Source organism: Heloderma suspectum, chromosome 5, assembly GCF_057233095.1.
Source record: "Heloderma suspectum isolate Gila_16-S chromosome 5, 16-S_ref, whole genome shotgun sequence".
Taxonomy (NCBI): domain Eukaryota; kingdom Metazoa; phylum Chordata; class Lepidosauria; order Squamata; family Helodermatidae; genus Heloderma; species Heloderma suspectum.
Window position 1 is genome coordinate 166,157,606 of NC_139462.1, and position 20,549 is coordinate 166,178,154.

General features: G+C 41.0%; 1 protein-coding gene across 2 annotated transcripts in view; it reads left to right on the forward strand.

The window, feature by feature from the left end:
* ABHD5 (abhydrolase domain containing 5, lysophosphatidic acid acyltransferase) overlaps nt 1-20,549 on the forward strand; it is a 34,389-nt gene that overhangs the window by 1,870 nt on the left and 11,970 nt on the right. Inside the window, exons 2-4 of one of the 2 annotated variants that reach the window (XM_084858244.1) lie at nt 12,890-13,019; nt 16,166-16,251; nt 17,325-17,697. In XM_084858244.1, the coding sequence (XP_084714370.1) occupies nt 16,212-16,251; nt 17,325-17,697 (413 nt within the window). In that variant the 5' untranslated portion in view covers nt 12,890-13,019; nt 16,166-16,211. The remainder of the gene's footprint in view (nt 1-12,889; nt 13,020-16,165; nt 16,252-17,324; nt 17,698-20,549) is intronic. The other variant, XM_084858243.1, reaches the window with a different exon arrangement.

A 20,549-nucleotide genomic window follows, 5' to 3' on the forward strand; every position in this document is an offset into this window, starting at 1 on the left:
ACATACATATGCTATGCTGCCTCTTACGCAATTTCTGCTGTTTCCCATACAAGCCTTCTCCAAAAGTCATAGAATAGTAGAGTTGGAAGGCACCTATAAGACTATCAAGTCCAACCCCCTGCTCAATGCTGGAATCCAAGTCCTTTTAATGTGTTCTTTATTTGGCAACCACAACAATGCTTCAGTGTACATTCCCTTCCAGGACACAACTGATAATCTGCACAACTGACAACCTAATAAATACCTCAGGTTTAGCATGTATTCTGTCAATATGTGCACCAGTATGTAGTACAGCCCTGTTCTTCAGCCCTTATTACCATTTGAACCTTGTTTGCATTTAGTTGTTCTCTTCTTCCTGTACCTCATCCACTTTATACCTCTACTCTGTGTATACCTTCTATACACATCTATTCAGTTGTACCCTTTTACTATATTTGCCTCACCTCAAAAATACCTCTGGCGTAAACACTACTTCTGCTGCTCTCTCAGTCAACAAGGTATATTTTAGTAACATCTTCTTGCCTAGGTGTTTGCCCTCTAGTTTCACACGTTTCTCCATTTTGTCCAGTACTGTTTACCTTGACTGGCAGTAGCTCTCCAGGGTCACAGGCAGAAGTCTTTTGCATGACCCATGAAAGCATGATCCTTTCAGCTGTGTGCAGGCATATGCTCTAGCTATGGTCCCCACCTCGTAATTCTTTTCTTTCTTGTCAATATACAGACCAACTCCATAAATATTCAGTATTATGCTTTCTCTGAACCCTTTCAATCTCTTCTCGGTATTCCCTTTTCTGTACAAGCTTCCCACTATATATCCTCTGTAATGCTTATTTATGTATGTATATTTCACTTCAAATTCAGCACATCACTCTTATTCTTCTTTACTCGATTTCTCCATTACCCAGTATATCTTACATATACATTTAAATAAAGGTTTTTGTTCCCTTAACTCTTGCGCTATTGGCCTATGTACAATGATACTCTTCTGCTCAACCCAATAATTAGACCCCTTTGTACAAGTTGTGTATCTAGCATATCCTGCCCTGGCTCTATGCCAGCAGCAGCATAACACAACACATTTTGGGCAGTATCCAAGCATGTCATTTGCCAGCGCAAATGACACTGCACTAGTGGAAACTAGGTTTGGAACTATGTGCAAGAGGAGAATCCAGCTAAAGTTACACTTGCGCAAGTGCGGTTGTGCATTATGCTTACACAACCTGTTGTATAGCTGGTTGTGCATTACACTTGTGCAAGCGGTTGTGCATGTGCTTGCACAATGGACTGCACACGTGATATGTACAAACGGTTGTGCAAGAAGTTGCATGACTGGCTGCGCAAGTGTAATGCGCAACAGAAAGATTCGGTGGAGCTCTACTAGCACTATTTGAGTTTGCAGAATGACACCGTTGGATATTGCCACTGGTGTCCTCTGGCTCTGTGGACTGCAATTCCTATCATTCGTAGCCAGCATGGCCAGTCCAACACATCTGGAGGGCGCAAGGTTGGGGTTCTGTACCCATTTTTTGCATCCCTTGACCTTGTCTTTTCTCCAAGGTGTATATTCTGTCACAGTGCAACAAAAGTATCTCCACAGTCAAACCACAGCAGTTTACTAACTGTGTACCTGACCTACATAGATTCCCCCCGCCCAAGACAAAATGATACTGTATAGAGTGCACTACTGTAATAATACTATATGCAGCACAATATAGCAGTGTATGTAGCGCTAATGTATAGCACTTATGAGTGTTCAAAATGTTCCATGCTCAAAAAACCTGCCTTGGTTCAAACTCTGCCCTATTTGCATGTCAGTGAAATACTTATACAGTACAGGCATTTATTGTAATGTGAAACATTTGTATAGTTTCATTCGATATCACTGTGCTTCTGAGTCACATTCACATGATAATTTGAGTTTTGACAGCTGCAGCTTTTTAGTCAGCATTTTAGTCAGCTTGTGGTAATGTTCCACCGGTCACACCTGTTGTGTAACCTCTGCCACCCAATATTCATTGATCCAGGGTTCAGTATTAACACTTTAATATATTGCTGCAGCAGGAACATTGGTGTTTTCAGTATGCCCAGAACTAGTGATGAATCCCAGAACAATGGGCCATCAGATTATGTATAGAAACGCAGGGCCATGAGGACTTTAAACCCTGCACACCTTTTCCTCAGCTTGTTTGATGAGGGATACTTAGGGTCTAACTACATGTGACATTAGTTGTGTGTTTAATCAAGGTGCTTTCCTGGCTGACATTTGCTGACATTTAAACAAATGTGGTTTAGCCCTTAATTCAGGGGTGCTGAACCTCTTTCAGTCTGAGGGCCAAGCTCCATTTCAGAGAAGCTCTTAGGTGCTACAGACCAGTGATGCTGTGTGAGGATGAAGTCAAAAGGGGTGGGGCCAAAAATGCCAGCACATTTTAGCTTAAAGGTGTTCCTGACTAACTAAGCATTAGGAGAAGCATTTCAACCATTTAGAATTTGGTTGGGGGGAACTGCACAACAGCTAGAAACCAGCTAACAATTTGTGGTCAGGGGGAAAAGGATGGGGTGTGGGGAAGGGGGCATGGCCATCTGAGAAACCCCAGGAGGGCCGGATTTGGGCCCCGGACCTGTTTTCCACCCCTGCCTTGATAGTGTCACTCCCTACACATGATTACCAGACAGATGTGTATTATAGTACTTCATACATTCATTCTGTAGCATGCTTGAAGTAACCTAAATCTCCCACCACCACCCGCCTTTTGTATTATGGAGAGAGCCATGACTTTAGAGCAAAATGGTAAAGAGAGTGCTTACTACATTTAAGGTGCAAACCCATGCATGTTTAGACAGAAAAAAGGCCCACAACTCCCAGCATGCCCCAGCCAGCATGGCTGACTGGGGCATACTGGATGTTTTAGGCCTTTTTTTCTGTCTAAACATGCATAGGATTGTGCCCTTAGTTAAGTAGGCCTCTCTTCACAGGAGCACATCCACTAGTTCGTTCAAACTAAACCTTTGTGGGGACTAACATCTGAATTTAAACGTGGTTTTCCTTGGTCTGTACTAAAGTTTCTGTTTTCCAAAAGTTCAACAAAATCTACTATAAAGCCAAAAGGATGTTCTTAGAATCTCTTGTGAAAGAGGCCTAAACGACATTATGTGATTATTGTAGTAAGATCATCTAGAGCTTTAGAATGCATTATTTAGTGAAACCTAAATAGCAATTATCACTTTTAAGTGAACCTTCAAATCAGCAGTCCTGGCACTGTTAACAGTTTACATAGTCCTGGAGAAGATTACTTGCTGACATAAACTTAGGCGGAGCTGTACATGATCTATATCTCATCATTAAGATCAGTCTGTGTCTTTCAGCACACGAGAGCATGGCCTTCATGTAGTGGGGCAGTAGGGCATGGGATAAGTAAGTATAGTTCATCAATTGCATTTTGGGGATTTATTAGACCCTTGACAATAGGAAGCATATTTAGATAGACTAGTTTGAAGATTTGAGGTGTGGGATCAAACGACTAGTTGGAAGAAGACGTCACATATCTCCCATACTATCATTAATTTATTTGGGGGTTGCATCCAAATATAAATTTAAATTTAAAAAAATATAGTCACTAACCCTGTCCCATAAACAGGTGTGCAAGAATTTATGCAGTGATACAATATGTCCATTAGCAGTTACCTTGCTTCTGTAAGCAAAAAGAGCATCTTTGGATCTAGTTTATTTTCTTGTGCACTTTAGCATAAAGTGTAAAATTGCCCTCTTGTAAGCAGACACTTTTCATACCAAGAATGGCACTATTGGATCTACTGGAGGGTCTTTCTTTGTGCATCTGCAAGAGTTTCTGTAAGCAGACTGAATATACTGGTGCAGGTTTAGATGCTGACCTAACCTATTATGCCTTTCAGAACAGGTATGACTGCTTATAAGGCTTTGTTCCACATTTTGTTGTAGTACCATCTCACAACTCTTGAGAAATAATATGAATAACTAACCATGGGTTTGAGTACAGTTAAGACAACCTTGAGGTATGCAAGGAAGGAATATATGACATGGGAAGGAGCAAGCACACCAAAAAATGGGGTCAGGTGGGTCTTACCTCAGTGGTAGAGTACAGGTAGAGCACATACTTTGCATGAAGAAAGGCCTAGGTCCAATCCCTGGCATCTCCTGGTAGGGCAGGAAAGACCCCTTTCTGAAACCCTGGAAACATTGCTGCTGGTTAGTGTAGACACTACTGCGCTAGGTGGGTCAGTAACTTGGCAGCTTCCTATGTACTCAACTACTATTTTATTTCAAATGAGACATCACTGAATTTCAGATATCTGTACCTTGGAAACCATTGTTTATGCCTGGATGTGCACTTTACTAAGACTGTCTTGAATCCAACAGTGTTCTTCCTCCAACAGAACAGAAACCGTTGGTGGACTTCCTAGTTTTCTGCTCCCCCCTGCAGCCCCTTGCATGCTCCCCAAATAACCCACTAGAGCAGATTTGTGGGGACGCAGGAAACTGCAGGAGGGAAGAGTGGATGGGGAAATCCCATTCTGCCAGCAGTTTCTGTTCCACTGATGGAGGAACACTGTTGGATCCAAGCCACTGCCCTAATATCATGTAGGTCGAGAATTCTCTTCTTTAAACCCAGGGAAACATGATGGAAGGCATATCTTATTTGCAGTTCTCATGTTAGTATTTGGCAAGTCAAGGACCAATGTAATTCTCCAGTTGTGTGCTTAGGAGATCCTGGGTGGCAGGAATCTCTATTGTTTTTACTTTGATTGGTAAGTGCCATCTTCTCTCAATACAAAGTTCAAGTTTCCTATACAAGGAAAGAGTTGTTTTTACCTCTGACCTAATGTAGCAACGTACTGCAATAATCTGCCAAGGGCCTCTTGGAACAGCTGGTGTACAGTACACTTCCTAGAAATATTGTGAAGTAGCTCCCTCCCCTCTCCCTAAGTATTCCTCTCCAGTGTAGGGAACTATAACCCACTACTTTGTTTTAAAGATAAACTAACGGGAGAGGATTACATGTACCCACATTAAGGAAAGCTCATTCTGATAGATCTTCAAAATTAACTACCTGCCAGTAGCAACCTGATAAACAATTATTGTACTTTTTTTAATGTATGGCAGTGTATGTGACTTTCCCTAATGTCTGAATTACACAGTGCTAGCAGCTCAGATTATCAAAGTAACTTCAGAGTTAGCATTTGTGTTCTTAGCAGGGATGTACGAAAGTCACTTAACTTTTCGCAGCTTGGCTTCGCGGTGGGGGGGAGGCGCTTCGGTTCTCCCCCCGAAGCTCAGGTGAGGGGGGGGAGGCTTCCCGCCTCGCCTGGCCGAAATTCAGGCCGGGGGGGAGGCTTCCCGCCTCGCCTGGCCGAAATTCAGGCTGGGGAGAAGCGCCCCGTCTCCCCGGCCGTGAAACAAAAAGTAAAAAAAAAAAAGACCCCGTGATAGGCTACGTGACGATTTACGTAGCCTATCACGGCTAGATTTCCAAAGTCAGCCGTGATAGGCTACGTAAATCGTCACGTAGCCTATCACGGGTGACTTTGGAAAAAAAAAAAGCGCATACGCAAATGGCGGCTCCCATGGGGACCGCCATTTGCGTTCCTTATTTTGGCACGTCCAGTCTACGTAAAGATTTACGTAGACTACGGCGAAAATAAGGGCACGCTATTTGCGTTGCCCTTATTTTCGCCGTAGTCTACGTAAATCTTTACGTAGACTAGACGTGCCAAAATAAGGAACGCAAATGGCGGTCCCCATGGGAGCCGCCATTTGCGTACGCGCTTTTTTTTTAAAAAGTCACCCGTGATAGGCTACATGACGATTTACGTAGCCTATCACGGCTGACTTTGGAAATCTAGCCGTGATAGGCTATGTAAATCGTTACGTAGCCTATGCACGGGTGTGTGTGTGTTTTTTTTACTTTAGTTTTTTTTTTTTTGCAATGGCGGTGGCGGCAGCCAGTCAGGAGACCGGCTGCCGCCCGCGACGAACCACTGCCGAACCGCCACCGGGACCCGCCGCCGGGAGGGACATTTGCCAAAGGTAAGTCCCGTCCGGGGGGGGCAGAGAATTTCACCGCCGATTTCGGGGGGCCGAATGCGTTGGCGCTCGGCCCCCCGAAGATTCGGGGAGAAATTCTCCGCCATCCCTAGTTCTTAGTCCATGACCAGGAGCTGTCCCTACCCTCAGTACCATTGTACTTTCTTCCTTTCCATGGCCCTGATGCTGTTGGGTAATGGGATTCATCTCTCCATGCAAGCACACTTTATCCTTTCCCTTGCTTGGCTCCAAGTAAGTGGGTGAATTGGGTGTTTGCTTGCTGCCCACATTCCCCAGCCAAAGACAAACCATGATCTGGACTTACTGATGTAATTAAACCTTCAATAGTACTAATTACAGTATTATGAGTAATATTACAACTAATATCCTATAATTGTTATTCTGCCTCACGTTCAGTTTGATTGTTGAGATGTGATTCAGATCTGGTATGAAATTGGAATTTAAAAAAAAACCCTGTGATATCCAGTTATTTACAAAATAGCTTTAGCAGTTATGCCCACTGCATCACTTTTGAGTCCCCTAGCTCTGTCTGCGAGTTCTAGCTCTGTTTCTTTTTTCACCGAATGGGTTTAAAGGTATTTGAAATTGCATTTCTAATAACTTACTATGAAATGTGAGACATGTGGATTTGTGCTGATATTACTTGCTGCATGGTACCTGAATTATCTTTAGGCTGCTGTCTGAGTGAGCTGTCACCAGTCAAACCCTGCCTGAAACTGTTTTTGCGTAGCCTCAGTGTATGACACTATAATTACGCTACCTGGCGATTGTTGTTCCCACTGCAGTGTGCTGCTATGACACTACAGGCCATGATGATATAATAATGCAGGATTCATTATGCCTTATTCAGAACCCTTTCATATGTACTAATTGCTTTCTCTTCTGAAGCCTGGATTCCCATATTTTATGTCTTTTAATGCTGTTGTGTAAACTCAGGTGAAAGATGGCTTTTGTCTTTGTGTTCTTTATATAAGCCAGAAAGTAAAATGGAACAATGCAAGTAACTACCTGCTCTGCGGTATTCAGGAGGTTTTGTGTCGTGTTATGCTTCTACATGTCAGCCTGTAAAATTCTGTCTTAGTACTAGAGTTTTAAAAGTGCTGCCTTCAGAATGCAGCATTCTGTGCAAGTTTTAACTTTGAATTCTTGACTTTATTCCTGTACAAACAGTGAAGATCACTGCAGCCATATCTTCAATTCACTGTCTCTGGAAATCACTATCTCCATTCACAATAATGCTTGGCAAGCAAAGTATGTTGGATTCTGTCACTTCCTTTCTGTGATAAACCAGTCATTGGACCCTATGTGAAAATCTGGGAATAGGAGTGGTTATTGTTTAAGGCTGCAAAATGATGTTTTGGGGTTTAAATGGGATTAACCTCTTCTTTAATATGTTCCTCATGCAAATAAATTTGACTTGTTTAAGAGCCAGGATTCTAGCATAGCCTAAACAGTGAAAGGTCTTGGTGTTCTTTAACTGCTTTTATTTTGTTTTCTGTTTGTCAGATTTGAAAAAAGGTGGGATATAAATACAATAAATAAATAATAAAATAAATAAATTTGTTTGTATTATGCCATCAAACAACTCAGTGCTTTCCTTCTTTGCTTTAACATTTAACATTCAATATGTAGTTTGGGATCCAAAGAGCTGTTTAGGCTCATACAGGGGGCATAAGCTAGCCCAGTGGAATTTTGGCTTTGACCAGGTGACTACTATGCCATATCAGAAACTGCTTTTGAAACTCACCTCAGTTTCAGAAGCAGTTTACCATGTAGTACCAGAGCTTCTGTCTGAGAAAACCAAATCTAAAGGCCCCTTGGATTCATGGAACTAGTTTCGCAGTTCTTTTGATCCTGGCCATGATTTTCACTGCTGTACCAATATATCTTAAGGTTTTTCAGTATCAGGCTTAAGAAGCACATACATAAGAAACAATTAAGAAAGCTCCTCTTGGGTTCACACATATCCAAGAGAATATTTTACTTCAAATTTGTTTTTGCAGTCTGTCGCTTTGCTTCAAATCAGTTTGTAGATTGGTTTGACTAGGTCAGGGTATTTTGGCAAAGTCTCACGAACTGGAGTGCGACAGTCATGTTAGACACAGCTAATTTGCCGATTCAAGCCCAGAAGAGTTCTCATAAGAAGCTGTTCATATTAAAACAGTGGTCATGCTGCTGTATTTGTGTGGCACAATTGTTGAATTTGCCAATTTCAGAATAAATGTGATAGATGTGCCTCTTGTGATCTGGTCCTGCACTTAGGATATCTGTTCTCACATGAACCTGCCCATAATTTATTCTTTGGAGGTCCTTCTCCAGGTTCTTCTGCCTTCAGAGGTTAGATGGGTGGCTACTAGAGAGAGAGAGAGAGAGAGAGAGATACTTTTCTGTAGTGGTGCCACTCAAATTGTGGAAAACCCCTCACTTAGGTATGTTTGTCTGGTGCCACCTTATTACATTTCAGGCACCAAGTGCAGTTTGACTTATTCTTCCAAGCTTTTAATTGCATATAATAGCTTTGAGGGTAACTGCCCTGCCCTATTTTGGATTAACAATTGTTTTATGGATTTTTAGTTACACATTCATTATTGCTTTTTAATCTGTGACTTTATTGGGTTTTTTTGTTTTATTGCTTTTATGTGGATGGATATTCTAAGGTAAATAAAACAATATGTAATAGCAAGAAATAACAAGAAAATGTTTGTCAACAAGTGTGCCTGCTTTCAAAGTCAAATAGAACCCCAGATGCCATCTGAATCCTAAACACAGTATTTGGAAATGAGTCCTCAAATCTTTGAAGTTTGCCTCCACGAAACTCTGTTTAAATTTGCAGCTTAAATTTATGTTACTTTGTCCAGTGTACGGGGGCAGTGGGGAGCAGCAGGAACTCCTTGCTATAGGAAATCAGGCTACTTACCAGAAGTGTGGCTAAGAGTTTACTATCCTCAGATGGACAAAAAAGGCCCCTAGTAAATGTTCCCATCTGTAATAAAGAGCATCTGTCTTCAAAAGCTGAATGAAATTATGAGTTACACATTTAACTCTGCCCTTTTCATTGGCGGTGTGGGGTGGTAATCCTAGTATGCTGGGAGGAGTGGCGATTCCTTTTTTACGGTTGAGTCTGAGGCAAACTGTACTTCGTTATTCTTACATCTGTGTTTTATTATTGTTAATATGCACCATTTTTGGCTTCAAGGTGGGATATAAATTTAATAATAACGATAGTGCTGGTTAATCTGGTGTGATTGGAGGATCCTACTTTATAGCAGAAATTACATGACTGATCGTCAAGTCCCCTCCAGCTTGACAGTCCCTCTATAATAACCATGTAGTCATCTCCTCTAGGTACATCTCCTTGACATGTACCTAAAATTCAAGAGCAGTTATCTCCAAGGTTCTGATCTTTTTTAAAAACAGAATTTTAGTTGAGTTTTTGAATCAATTTCTATTTTAGATACGTATCACTGACTTTGAAACAAAATGTCTCATGCTAAAAAATTACTTGGCTGTGATCCAAAGTGCCATGCAAGATATCCTGTGCATGCACTGTGAGGGTTTCAGTCCTCCTTTCTGAAAGAAGTCCCCTAACCATGCCTTCAAGTCTCCCTAAAGGTCAGAGGTCCTTCCAGAGCCTTACCCCATGAGGCATAAGGGACTGCTTCCAGAATGGGAAAACTAATGAAAGTGCTTTTGTATATGCATGTGGGTTTCATTTAATCCTGACCCCTCTGTAATGTAGGTATGCCTTGATATAACAGTCATGAGTAGCAAATGGAACGATCCGTGGTAGTAAAGGTATAAGTATGTACAGAATTTGGCTATATTTTCATTGGCATTGTAATGATATTTGAAGTAATTTCTGATATGTAGCCATCAGTGGTATGAAAAATGTTGTAATTTTTATGTATTAATGATGTTTAATTTCTGTTGCAATTCTTTGTTTAGTAGACAACAGGAAAAGTGAGGTCTCTAACATCCTATTTAGCATTTTTAAAAAATCGAGTGTCTTGTACATGCATCTGGAGGGCAGGAAGTAAAAATTTATGACAGAGCAATGGACTTTGTTTTCTCTGTTCCAGCACAATTGCTTCATTGTACTGCTACTACTTGGACACTTCTTGGAAATTTATGTTGCTAACACACACAACTTATAGATGTTGTGTAGTGAAAACTGAGGTTTATAGGTCAACAGTTGACATGTTTACTGAGATAAAAAGTTGCTCTGTTTCTTTTATTTAATTTAAATATTTATACTTGCCTTGTTTCAAAAGAGTTTTCCAAGCTAGCCAATTTAGTATACTTGGATTAATTATCAAAATGCTTCAACAGGCCTATTGAAGTGAATGGGGCTTAGGCTGTGGTGGGGTGACTGGGCAATTGGTCTGAGAAAGTTAAGCTTCAGGTGTTCACAGGCAGCCCCTTCTCATTCTGAAAACAGTTTCTGGAGGCTATGTGCTTGATCCAGTTTCTTGGGTTGAGATTTATTTTCCCTTGTATTTTATGTATATTGTACACACTGTTTGAATAGTAGTGCATATTTTTCTGTCATAGCAGAACCATAACTTGGGTCTCCAACAAACTACTGAAATTCTTCCTAAACAGATATTACATATTTCAAGGCAGGCCCAGCACAGCTATAGTCCAGTCCTTTAGGGAAACACATTACTTCTCGTCCTCTGCCTTGCAGAGCCCCCAAACCCCTTCATTCTCTTTATTCTAAAATTATTATTTTAAGTTGGTCTGTTCTTTCTGAATAAAAACATATGTCCCATAAAAACCCTGACACAATATGCCTCTGGCCTTCTTGGAAGAAAGGATACATGAGACATGGAAGAAGGCAGGAGAAAGGTTTGGATTCAGGCCTTGGTTGTACTGTGTTGCTAAAATGTGGATTGAGTAAGTGTCCACAACTTCCTTATTTTAATAACAAATAAGTGGATGCCCTACTGATTCTTAGTAGGCGGAGGGAACAGACCTGTCACTTTTCCCTTAGCTCTGTACCTCCATCAGCAGATCCCTTTGAGTCCTCCTCCTACCACAAGTCTGCTTAGTTTGGGCAGTCTTAGCCCAGGAGCCTGCTTAGCTCAGGAGCTGGCTTGAGTGGATGTACTACAGGAGCTGATCCCTGTGCCTTTTTATTTCAAGGAGTATGTGGGCAGTGGATCCAAGGAAGACTGGATTTGGCTGGATATAAAGTGAATAAGAGGCCACACATTTCTCTCCTGCATAACTATCCAACCACCTCTCCCCACCCTCCCCCCGTCAGGCTCACCTCTAGTGAGTCCAACCCCCTGCTCAATGCAGGAATCCAAGTCAGAGCATCCCTGACAGATGGCTGTCCAGCCTCATCTTGAATGCCTCCAGTGTGGGAGAGCCCACTACCTCCCTAGGCAATTGGTTCCATTGTTGTTTTGCTCTAACAGTCAGGAGGTTTTTCCTGATGTTCAGCCGGAATCTGGCTTCCTGTAACTTGAGCCCATTATTCCATGTCCTGCATTCTGGGATGGTAGAGAAGAGGTGCTGGCCTTCCTCTCTGTGACAACCTTTCAAGTATTTGAAAAGCACTATCATATCTCCCCTCAGTCTTCTCTTCTCAAGGCTAAACATGCCCAGTTCTTTCAGTCTCTCTCCATAAGCCTTTGTTTCCAGTCTTCTGATCATCTTTGTTGCCCTCGTCTGAACCCTCTCCAGCTTGTCTGCATCCTTCTTAAAGTGTGGTGCCCAGAACTGGACACAGTACTCCAGATGAAGCCTAACCAGTGCTGAGTAGAGGGGGACTAGTACTTTCTGGGATTTGGAAGCTATACTTCTATTAATGCAGCCCAAAATAGCAATTGCCTTTTTTGCAGCAACATCACATTGTTGGCTCATATTCAAGATTGCCTTTTCCAGTCTCCCAAAAGCCATAAGAAGAATCCTGCTGGATCATAACCCCCATCTAATCCAGTCTCCTGTTTCTCATCGTTGCCAGGCAGCAATTTCTGGAAAACCCACAGACAAGGGATAAAGTCAGTGGCCGTCACCAATTCTTTGCCCTTAGCAGCTGGTATTCAGTTCCATTTGGCTGTTGTGGCTAATAGTAGTCGATAAACCTATTCTCCATGAATTTGTCTAACCCTGTCTAATCACTAATCATTAATTTGTTTAATCATGATCTCTGCAAATTCCACTAATTATGCACTGGATTAAGTACTTCCTTTTGTCTGTCCTGAATCTGTTGCCAGTTAATTTCATTTTGTGACTTCCATGTTCTAGCATTATGAAAGAGGGGGAGAAAACCTTTTCTGATTCCACTCTCTATGCTATCATAATTTAAACAATCTCTTTCGTGACTCTTACTCATATTTTTTCTAAACTAGATGGCTTGGGCTGCGATCCTATACCCATTTACATGGGAGAAAGCCCCATTGAACTTGGTGAGACTTACTTCTGAGTATACATGTATAGGATTGTGGGGTAGTCCACATTTAAATAAACTAGACCACTTTGGCTGTCTGCATATTAGTGTCTAGACTGGGGCCCAGTTTTTTACCTTGTGTACGGACCCCCTGATATAAAAGCAATGATAGATATGATAAGATATGGTTTAATTGGGTTCAAAACAATGCACCAGCGGACAGAGGCTGTAGCAGTGACCTAGCTTGAAAGTACCTAGCTTTATTCCAATCATAGTCAGTCTGGAAGTACAAGTATCACCTCTGGGAGGTGATTACTGTGTGAATGAGCCCCCTGCTCACAACATGCTGATAGGTTGCACCCCATCTTTTCCCGCCTTGTGTTGTGTTCATGGCATATTTTTGCTTCTAGAGAAAATATAAACTTTAAGGAAAACAAACCTGTAAACTGGTATGAGGAGTGTTCCATTTTTCCACACTTCTTGGACTCCACCATATTTCTTTGGGCTCTAGAATTTATACAGCCAGATCTCAATCCCACGGTGAGTTCTTTTCCATTTAGGGTTGGTAATTTTAATAAGAATGGCTGAATGTGTTATGCTATGCTTGGTGTTTTGGAATATTAAACTTTGATCAATGCAAAGAATTTATTACTTCTATGAAAAATTAAGACTGTGCAAATAAAAAAGCTCAGTATTCCATGGTATGGAAGAAATATTGTAGCATAGTAAAGGAGGGGGAAAGATTTTTACTTGACACTGTAAAACACCAACAACCAGGTGGTTTGTCTCTTCCTCTCCCCCTCCAAATAGTCTGTTTTGATCTAAAACTGTTAGACTGCAATAGTATTTTTGTTGGCTGATGATGCATATGCATATCATGGTTTTTTCCCTGGTTGTCCCAGCACAAGCCCAAGAGCATGCAGAGTTTGGGTATGAGTAAAATGATGGGTTTTTGAAAGGAAGAAAAATTCATGAATGTGTATACTAGGGGTATGCATCAACTTAGCATGAAGCCCAAATATAGAACTCAAGTGGCCCGTTTCAGAGGTACTCATATCACATGTGAAGTGGATCTGGTCATGGAGGAGAGTGACTGGTCATGAAGTGTCATACCTCCTTTGGATGGTAGTTTTTTTGTAAGCACCCAATTTGATACATGTTTAAATTTCCTACAAGCAAGCAATCCCTAAAGAAAAAGAGAGAGGGAAGGAGAGGGGACTGTAGTTCTGTGATTGACAGCTGTAACTTCCAGCCAGAGAATGAATGACATACCAGGGCTCTTCAGTCACAGTGCTGGGGGTGGTGATGGTGGTGGTGAAGTAACGTATCAGAAGCTGTTCCATCTGAGGCTCCAAAACAAAACAGGCCCATATCCAAAGTGGACCCCAAAGCAAATTCATAAATAATAAATAAATACATCTGTGTACCCCTCTAGTGCACATTCATTAGCGATCCGCAGAGTATTATATTTATTTATTTAATCTATCTATTACATTTATATCCCGCCATTTTTCCTCTTTAAGAAACCCAAGGTGGTGTACATAATCCTCCTCCTCTCCATTTTATCCTCACAACAACAACCCTGTGAGGTAGGTTGGGCTGAGAGTCTGTGACTGGCCCAAAGTCACCCAGTGAGCTTCCAGGCCGAGCGGGGACTAGAACCTGGATCTCCCGGCTCCCAGTCCAACACTCTAGCCACTACACCACACTGGTATTGTAAATGACTTGTGCTCTGTTCTTTGAGTATTTTGAGCATGAGTAACTTAGGTTATATTCTGCATACTACAAAGCAGTGCAGCCCCATTCTGTAATAGTTGAACTTAACATTGGCAGTGCACCTTCAAGATTGGGCTAATAAATCTGGCATATTGAACCAACCAATAAAAATATTGCCAGAGTATTCAAGAGACTATTGAATTGCCTTTAACAAGAGTTTGCAAAAAAATCTGTTCGATCAGGCAAATTGAAAACCTGCTGCACATATATTATTGCCATGAATAGCATCTAAATGTCTACGTGTTTCTTTGTCTCCTTAAAAAACTGTTTTTAGCCTTCATTGTGTGGGGAAAGTCTCGCACAAAAGTCAACTCCTACTTTTTAACACACTGGTTCATGGTCACTTTTTGTGTGCCTGTTAATGTAGCAACTAGATAAGTAGATTATAAAAGCATGAGAGCATTATTATTTGTTGTGCACAATGTGAGCATGTGTGATCTCCTTATGGATGGTAGAAAACTAAAGCAACTTAAGCATGTCTTGTGAAAGTGCCCTAGAGGTGTGGGTGTTGTTGTCTGACATTACCATGTAAATTTTATCAGCAGATATATGAAGGGTTTGTTTACACTAATATGTTAATAAACCTTTAAAATTCTTGATCTTAAATCTTAACCCTTTGTCAACTTTGGCATGGAGCATACACTTAAAATAAATAAATCACTGGCCAGGTTCAAAAGGGCTGCACTAATATTTCCTTAGCAAAATATTCAGTTTACCTAGAATGAACCTGTGTTAAACTGATTGAGCCTATGTTAAACTTTACTTTGAGGATGTATGTGTATGAAGACACTGGAGAAAGGATTGAGAAATAACTTAAGTTGTTTGTGTAAAGTTGCATTAGAGCCAAGGCCCTTTGCAGAAGCTGTTTTTTAGGTCCCAGGGCATGGTTTGAAAGCACATGATGTAGCAGCCTTGCTGAAGATAAGTGGGTCTGGTTCTAGTCAGTGCCTTGATGGGAGACCACCCATGAACTCTGTGTATTCTGTCTTGAGTGTATGATGGAGGAAATATGTGATAAAAATATTATAAAGAACTGTGTAACGTGTAACTGATGTTCTTTATACTAAGGACAATTGATAGATTTTTTTTAAAGGCATAAGCTTTATGAATGTATATAGAGTGGATACATACATTTATAAATATGAGGAAGAATGTGTGCGCAAGTTCTGTTTTCTTCTATTTTATTAATGGTGTTGTGAATAGTTACTGTGAATGGATGTTTCTTTGCTTCCCCCCCCCTTTTTTTTTTTGTTGCTGTTTGGTTTGTTTTGCTTTGTTTTTCCCCCCTTTCACTTTTTTTGTTATATTTGCAATTTTTTTTTTAAAAGGAAGACTGCAAATCCTTCCTTTCACACAGTGCTATAATTTACTCAGGAGACTGCTACCCTCACCTGATCACTTGCTTTCATGTCATGCCTTCCTCCGCCCTCCCACCCCCGCCCGCAAGCAGCTCCCTCTCTTGTACTGTTAACAGGCTAAGTCTTTCAGTTCCAGAAGAGAAAGAACCAGCAATGCATGGAACCTCTATGGTTTGGCTCTTTAAGTTGAGGGACTAAAAAAAAATCTAAATCTCTTGAACAAATCAACTTCAGATATTCATTTTGGTTTGAAACCAATTTCAACATATGTGAGAATAACCTGCTCAGCAATATCAGACCTATAAGCAGACCTGCACAAGAGGTGCTTCTCAAGTTTCCCAAAATTCAGCAATGAGGCTATACTGAGTATTACTGATACTTGTGGTGTGCAGTACAAATGAGGCTTGGGTGCTTAGCACTAATTCCGAGTACCACCAGTTTTTCACTGCAAGGTGAATAAAATATATACTGCTGAGTGGACTGGTGATGGTCATTGAATGGAAGACCAAATGAGTTTCTAATTCTCCCCTCCCTTCATTCTTATTACTCTAGGTCAGGATGGCTATCCAGTTGGTTGCCTGCATGGTGTCCTACGTCAATGGTACATCTTAAAGATGCTGAAGAGAAAATATTGAAATGTAAGCACTTTGTGGTAAGGAATCTCAAGCTGACATGAGTCTTGCATGTCTCTCCACCCTCACCTCCTGGAGGTAGTAGCTGGGAGAGCCAAGGGAGGAAAATAACAAAGGAATTGGGCTTTGCTGCATTTGAACATTTAGTGTTACCCAATAAAGAATGTGGGGTATTCAGAAAGATATCACATTCAAATAAACACAGTAAAAGACAACTCATAGTTTCTTCTGCCGGAGAGGGGGAGAGATGTGCAAAACCCATAGCAGACTGAAAAAAAATCTGAAAAAGAGTTAATGGGATCAACATTATCCCAGGCACAAAACTTAGGGGCACATCCAGACAGGCAGTTCTTGTGAGACCTGCTAATGAGAAATACCATAAATAAATGGATATTTGTTTGAGCCTGAGGATGTAGAGAGGCCTATACTGCCAGTGCAGTCCTTGATCTGTTTATGCTATACTTCTTGTGCAAAAGCTTTGTAAGTGATTGAAGAGGTACATGCTTTTGTGTTATTGGTGCTGAGAGAACTCAGCACACTGTCACTTTTTGATCATTGTCTGCCTTCTTCTTTATCAGAACCTTTTCCTTTTTTTAAAATTAATGCATTTGGTAAACATTCAGGAAAAGTGAGATGCAGAAGAAAAACAATTTAATACAAAGCAAATATAACACCACATTCTTATTTAAAAATAACTAACATAATTAAAAGGACCTGTTCGCGTGCAGCTCTTTAGGATAAGTTCCTTTACCAAAGCCATAAAGGATGCTTTCGTAGTCCATGCAGGTTCTCACCTTTCCACATAGATGTGGGGAACTGCAAATTATGCCCAGTCTGCCCAATCCATACAAGGGGAATAATGCGAGTGCCCAAGCCTCATAATGTAACTCTGCCTCCTTTTTGCCAGGCTCTGCTCCCTTCCCTTCTGCTTGTGCTATAAGGAGCCATAGTGGAAGTCAGTGTAGCGATCCTGTAGACTTGCTCTAATTATCTGCCCTGTATTTTTTATTTTTTTGGTAGGGCTGTTTCAGTATAATTGTTTGAATAATAAGATACAGTTTGTATTTCTCTTTCATCAGGTATCACAAGTACGTACAGTAAGCAATATGTCTTCATATCCAATGGAAATAAAATATGGACGCTAACATTTTCTCAGAACCTTTCGCAGAAAACTCCACTTGTTCTTCTTCATGGGTTTGGAGGTGGTGTTGGACTTTGGGCTCTGAACTTTGAAGATCTTTGTGAAAATAGGACTGTGTATGCATTTGATCTCTTGGGATTTGGACGCAGTAGTAGACCACAGTTTGACACTGATGCAGAAGTAGCAGAAGATCAGTTTGTAGAATGTATTGAAGAATGGAGACGGAAAATGGGATTGGACAGAATGATTTTACTTGGACACAATCTGGGTGGATTCCTGGCAGCTGCTTACTCACTGAAATACCCATCAAGGTATCTGAAAAGAATAGACAAACCATTTCTTCCTCTACCTTATTAGAGGCTTGATTATAGGTTTGACGTGGTACGCCCTGAATGTGTCATGGGGCAATTTGATTAGATGGAGCTGTATAATTCCCTTCAAATAGAACACTGTTGAAAAACTAGTTTCATATCTTTAAACCTTTAAAGCTGTACTCCACTTGCATTATGTGTTCTGTTGTGATGGCACTTGCCTATAACTTCTTTGGTGTTTCCTGCTCCTGAATTTGCCAGCATGCCTTTGATTGTGAATATAGGGCAGCTTGCCCTCTGAAAACATGGGAATGGCATGTTGAGTGGCTTGCTTCTGAAGGCTTCAAGTACTTGTCTAAGGTGCTGTGTGGCCAGAATATCTGCTTCTACTGTTTCTCTTACATACCCACATACCATGTGCAGTGGCACTGGCCAGTTTTCTAATTGTTTCTCAGAGGAGATAATAAGTGCAGGACAGTTTAACAACCACAACTTACTCTTTACAATGTTACATATTCAGATAGTGAGCTGGGCTTGACCATGACTACAGAATAGGATCCCTAAAGCATGGGAATGCAACCTAGCACCCTCCAGATATTTTGGACGGAAACTCCCATAATCCTTGCCCATTGTTCATGCTGGCTGGGTCTGAGGGGAGTTGTAGTCCAAAACATCTGGAGGGCACCAGGTTACCTGCATCTGCCCTAAAAGGAAAGGAAGGGAAGGTGAAGGAAAGTAGTGGCAGATGCTAGATGCAAACCATGGGTGGTGTGGACTGGTGCACTTGAAGGACAAGTTGCGGACTGGCATAAAGCTGCGGTATGGGAAGGATTTGCACAAACTAGAACTCCATCCAGTGCTTCCAAGCATTTAGGGTTAGTCATATATAAGTTAACAAAACAATGCTATATTTCTCTGGAAATACCTAGTCTTCAGGGATTTTCATAGCGTCATTCTCCAGATGCTTATTTAAGTACATTGCTTGATCAGCTGCCTTAGATATCACATGAAACTATGGTTTACCATGACAAAAATGAGCTGCTGAAAGCCTCATGCTCTCTGCTCTTCCTCCTTCTCCAGTGTGCCATGAAGAGTAGCTGGGAAAGTTTTGCTTTCATTTTTGCTTAATGACAGCTTGTGTCGTCTGAACTGAAACGCAGTGGTTAATGGTAACTATGGCTTATAAATTAGCCTCTTTCAAACAAACCAGGGTTAACATTAACAACAGTAAAACATGGAAGAAAAATCTTCCAAACTCCTCCTTGTGGCTTGCACTAGAGGAGGAATGGAGTGCATGAGCCTGGTGTTCATAGCCATTGGTCTGAACATGGCCATTGGCCTCAGGTGTGATGATCTCAAGAGTTCTGGTAGTATGTGATGTAAAGTGCACACTATCATATCTGGTAATAACCTGGACTACATTTCATACTTTAAAGCAGGGGTCCCCAATATGTTGCCCGCAGGTGCCATGGTGCTCATGGGCACCTCCTGTGGGGCCTGTGAAGGGATCCCCAACATGGCACCCACAGGCACCAGAATTTTTTTTTTTACATTTATGCTTGTTTTTTAAATATATGGGCATATATTTGTATGTATTCATATCAATGAATACATATGAAGTGCATACAACTTCCTAGCAATTGTAGGCTTCAGCAAAATTGGACCAAATATCCAAAGAAATATTCATTTGAAGGTGGTGTTTATATGCCACCCATTCAAATGTTAAAAGCATTGTAAGGTCCTCAATCCATTGCATTATAGGAGGTGAGTGTTTATCCTTCCATTGCTGTAATGTCAGTCTTTTAGCTGTCAAATGGCATGGAGAATCCATTTACACTGACCATTTGTTAATTTCCATGGAGCAGGTAAATAATTTGAACACATACATCAGTGATTATTAAAGGACTGTTCCAGTACAGAATTTATCGATGTAATAACCTCCTCCCCAAATGAAGCAACTACTGGATATTGCCAAATCAAAAGTTTAAAAGAAACATTAGGTGAATTGCACTGGCAGTGATTAGTTGAATTAGCCAATCCCTTGTGAAAAAGACACTGTGGTGTCCAATAGACACGAAACTAATGTTTTTGCTGTATAAGACAGAGCCTAACATCCATAGATATGACAGGTAGATGCCAGAGCAGCAATCCCACTGATTAGGCATTTTGTGGTGGTGCCCACAGCAGTTTCTCAAATTCCGAAATGTGCCCATGGGTCCAAAAAGGTTGGAGACCCCTGCTTTAAAGTAATAATCTGCTTTTCTTTGGAATTACCTTGTGTACAGTTCTAGTTAATGGGTATGATCAGGTTGTTGGGTGGTTCTCTAGGAAGCTGCATTATATCAAGGCAGATCATTGGTTCATCTAGCTCAGCATTGTCTACACTGACTGGCAGCATTTTCTCAAAGGTCTCAAACAAGAGTCTTTCTCAACCCTACCTGGAGATATCAGAGGTGGAATTTGGGACCTTTTCTATGTGCTCTATCACTGAGCCTCAGAAGTAGTTGTTAGAATAAGCCAGTCTATTATCATGTGTAACTGCTTGGGCAGGGTAAATAAGTACTTGGAATTTAAACTGGAACATCATAATTGTTTAGTTTATCTCTGGGATGTCATATTTTAAGGATATAAATGCATCTAACTAGCCAGATTCCAATATATAAGTACTAGAACGATCACAAATCCAGAAGGATCAGAGTACAAAGGACAAATATTTGCAAAATGAGCTGCATTTCTCATTAAAGGAAGCGAATATTCAGAGTTCAACAAATTTTGCCTGGCCTTACTGGCCAACCAAACACTTGCTATCACCAGGATCCCAGTCCCCGAAGGGGCAGGATTTTTGTCTCTGA